Source organism: Armigeres subalbatus, unplaced genomic scaffold, assembly GCF_024139115.2.
Source record: "Armigeres subalbatus isolate Guangzhou_Male unplaced genomic scaffold, GZ_Asu_2 Contig515, whole genome shotgun sequence".
Lineage (NCBI taxonomy): Eukaryota > Metazoa > Arthropoda > Insecta > Diptera > Culicidae > Armigeres > Armigeres subalbatus.
Genome location: NW_026943277.1, coordinates 1,303,964 through 1,307,769, shown reverse-complemented (window position 1 = coordinate 1,307,769; position 3,806 = coordinate 1,303,964). Strand labels below are relative to the sequence as shown.

General features: G+C 39.3%; 1 protein-coding gene and 1 pseudogene across 1 annotated transcript; one reads left to right on the top strand and one right to left on the bottom strand.

Annotated features, from left to right (window-relative positions):
• On the bottom strand, positions 1-2,152 carry LOC134204323 (uncharacterized; annotated as a pseudogene).
• Positions 2,153-2,553: 401 nt separating this feature from the next.
• On the top strand, positions 2,554-3,497 carry LOC134204324 (adenosine 5'-monophosphoramidase HINT3-like). The gene is made up of 3 exons (XM_062679149.1): positions 2,554-2,993; positions 3,072-3,268; positions 3,338-3,497. The coding sequence occupies exons 1-3, from the start codon at positions 2,786-2,788 to the stop codon at positions 3,392-3,394; spliced, it is 462 nt and encodes a 153-aa protein (XP_062535133.1). The 5' UTR covers positions 2,554-2,785; the 3' UTR covers positions 3,395-3,497.
• Positions 3,498-3,806: the final 309 nt, after the last annotated feature.

The window sequence follows — 3,806 nt, the reverse complement described above, 5'->3', positions numbered from 1 at the left end:
TTTTATTATCAATAAATATGTATACATATTTGAGTTTATTAAGCATATGTTGGAATATCAATCAAGTATTTCACTCATGCATATTACTAAAGTCCGTTAAATAATATTGCCCTCAATGACTACATATTTCTCAAAGCAGGAATATCCAAACAAAAATTTACATTGAAAGACACATAACACTTTGGTACTACCCAAAAACATTCTCGGTGTAAAATAATTTTTTGAATTCGTATGAATTTCATTTCGCGAGGTGGCCTAATCCTACATTCAGTAAACGTATTTCTATAATTGGGGCATCACAATTCCGTATGTAGCAGATAGATGAAATTGAGGTTTTTCTCAACTGTTGAAAATTTTTTTTTATCAGCTAAAGGCTAATTTTTTAAAGCAAATTATATTTTTTAGGTCTAAGTTTAAATTTCCAATTGAATTTGCAAAGTTTGGCCTAATAATCGTTTGACCTTATGCAAAGTCGTTTGGCATTATGCGCTGTTAAAAAAAAAATTTATGATTCTGAAGAAAGGTTTCTATCTTTGATCTTGACAAAAAATAGCAAAAACTGCTAAACTGCTTATGCTTCAAGGAAAGCATCAAAGACCAATAACGTAATTGAGTTTTTTTTTAATTTCAAACTCATATAAATAATGCCGAACGATCTACAATCAACCAATTAATCACGAAATAACACGATTCTCTCTCTCTAGTCGTTTACTTTCTATACACTTAATGCCGAGTGATGTGAAGCTTCGCGTAACTCTTTTATTATCAATCGTCCCAGCTGTTAGATTCCTGTTTGAACAACAGTTCGTAAACTGCAGCTGGATTGGGTAGCTGTCCACCACCACTACTGCCTGCAGTTCCACCGCTACCGCCACTGGCGGCAGCCGTTACCGCTGCGTAGGCCGCCGCCTGCTGTTCAGCGTGTAAATGCGCCAAAGCTTGTTGGTGTTGCTCCAGGGACATCATGCTTCCCGGCGGAGGTGTCCCGAACGACGTATTCCAACTGCTGGCGGCAGGTGATTTGGGAGGCATCAGTTTTTCGGTGCATCCGGTTGTAATGTTTGATGTAGTTTGAGTTGGCAATGGCACCGCTGCTGTCCGCATCCGGAGCCCGGATGTAGATTTTGATTTCCATGCGACAGAACGGACAGATGACAGAGCCTTGAAGTTTGCCTTCCAACATCGATACATTGATGTTGATGTCCTGTAGTTCGATTTCCTTCGATCCAACTTCGCCATGAGTGGTTAACCACGAGAGAATATTCTGCTGTAACTTCGTACGATACATTTCGACTAGTATTTCCGGGGAGGGAACAGGTCGAGTAGCGATTGGAGGTTCATCCCGGGAATCGCTGCTCGTTGGATTCGGAGGTGTAGGCTTGGACACCTTGACGATGGTAGTTGCCTGGCGGTCTAACTTTCGTAGTAGCTTCGCTGTTAGATCTTCCATGCCCAATTGGTTGATACGTTCCGAAAGAACCCGTATCAGTCGTCGGTGACCCATTGGTAATTTATATTGTGTGGTGATCTCGTCCAGATCGGATTCCCGCATGGCCGACAGCGATAGAAGATTGTCGAAACCCGTAGATCGGAGGGCTTCCTTCACTGGTTGTGGAATGTAGCCCAAGGGAGATAGAATCTCCCAGAACACACGGGTGGCCATGTCATCTTCGGCTGGCTGAAATTTTGATAACATTCATTCAACTAGTTATACTTCTCACCTGAACATATAATACCAACCACATCTAATTTGATGTCCGACATGATGGACAGTGGATGATGTGCCACCTAACGCACAATTTTCAGCCCTATTTTCTGCTGTGCTTCATTCTTTCGAGACAATTGCTCTTAATTACACTCAATTGCCCATAGTTTGGCAGGAGAGATTATGTTCGATGTTGGACGTTCAATTACTACTAACCTAACCCTCCATATGATAAATTAGGATTACTAAAAAGTATCGTTTCGTTACAGAAAAAGTTATGATTGTTTTTAAATAATTGATAAACGCGCAAGTAGATATTCAATGTTCTTGGAAGTATGTTGCTTGGTGTCGATTCACAGATTTATCACTTGAAATGTTTTTATGTTAGTTGTAGTACGCCTGTTTGACAACTTGTATTAGATGGTGCAATGAAGACAAAGTGAATTCGAGAACTGTGAAATGCAAGTTGTAGGCCTTGCATACAAATTGATAAAAAAGGATTATTCCATGTATTTATAAGAGGTTATTTGGAATAAAATAGACATATAGTGAAACCTTTGATAAACGTTAAGGACGGGTAGTTTCCTGAATTTGATCACAAGCTGTTTTTGCAAAGAATATATAAAAAACCTGATGATATCATGAATATGTTATACCTTGGAAAATCAAGAATATTTCTCTCCTGAATAATGTCTCAACTGTATTGGTATTCGATTCGAATGAAGCTACATCCAACTAGACCTTATATTTACAATAGACCGATACTTTTATACATTATAATTTATTTGTTCACTATTAATTTATTCCATTTTCAGTGTACCGGTAGGAATGCATTTTCCTGTTTAGTTGCATACAAGTTCGTATTAAGTTTTTATTACAGCACAGAGGTGCACCAAGAAGTTTTGCAAAAAAAAAACAACTGATCAAAGTTCAAAACACACGACGTTCATAACTGCACCCTGCAGACCAATCTGTGATAAAGTTAGTTTAATCAACGCTGATAGCTTAAAAGTCGTCTATCGTCCTTCCAGTAACCTCTGTTTAGATAGGATCCAATATACTAATCAACCCTTGCCGAAAATGACATCACCAACCCGCACGGTACTGGAGAGATGTATTTTCTGCAAAATCACCACAGGGCAGGATCCAAACGCTTCAATTGTGTACCAAAACGAGCGCATCTGCATATTCAAGGACATCCGCCCGGCGGCAGAGCATCATCTGTTGGCCGTCCCAAAGTATCACCTGGATGATGTGCGCTCGTTGACCGCTGCCGAACGGCCTTTGTGTTAGTCCTAATATCATTTGATTGTGTACTGGATAGATAGCTTATCGAAATTTTTTTTTCGCATCTCATGGAAAACAGTGGAGGAGATGCGAACCGAATTGGGGAACGTTTTGAAGGATCAGTACCAGATTGATTTGTCCGAGGCACTGTTTGGGTTTCACATTCCTCCGTTTACGACGGTTAAGCATCTGCATATGCATGGGATGGGGCCCGTGGGTAGTATGGGATTCTTGTCCAGGATGATATTTCGACCGAATACGATGTGGTTCAATACGGTAACAAAATTTTTCAAAATCATAATACTTCAAATTTACTGAACTTTTGGTTTCCATTTCCATTTTTAGGATAAAGCTGTTTTGGATAGGATTTTACCGGCTTCGCAGGACGAAACGATGCAGTAATTCTGTTTTAATTCGACTTAAAACATAAAATAAACCTCGATAAAATAAAAATAAAACTGAACAACCGAACTGCCGCGATTCGCATAAGAGTGCCATGTCGATTTATGACGATTTTGATTTTCTTTCAGAAATAAGCACAAAATGTCCTCATCTTTAAGAAAAACTGATAAAATAATAGGCTTTGTTCTAGAAATTTGAAAATCATAACCCACTTGTGTTGTCTCAGGGGCAGCGGGTCGCTTCGGTTCCCTTTGTTCTGCTGTCCCAAAAAAGTGTGGTACCTATAGGTTTAAAAATCATTACGGAAATCATACGGAGTTATTGAATTTATTTTAAAATAGACGAGCCTGCCCGATTTTTCGACCTATCAATCGTTCAGTTGAGGCACTCTAGATCGATTTAAGTTCGAGCT

Bases quoted from the DNA above. Each gene is read 5' to 3' on its own strand.
- LOC134204324 (XM_062679149.1), top strand. From the start codon at position 2,786: ATGACATCACCAACCCGCACGGTACTGGAGAGATGTATTTTCTGCAAA. The intron at 2,994-3,071 runs GTTAGTCCTAAT...CATGGAAAACAG, and splicing joins CGCTGCCGAACGGCCTTTGT to TGGAGGAGATGCGAACCGAA. The intron at 3,269-3,337 runs GTAACAAAATTT...TTCCATTTTTAG, and splicing joins ATACGATGTGGTTCAATACG to GATAAAGCTGTTTTGGATAG.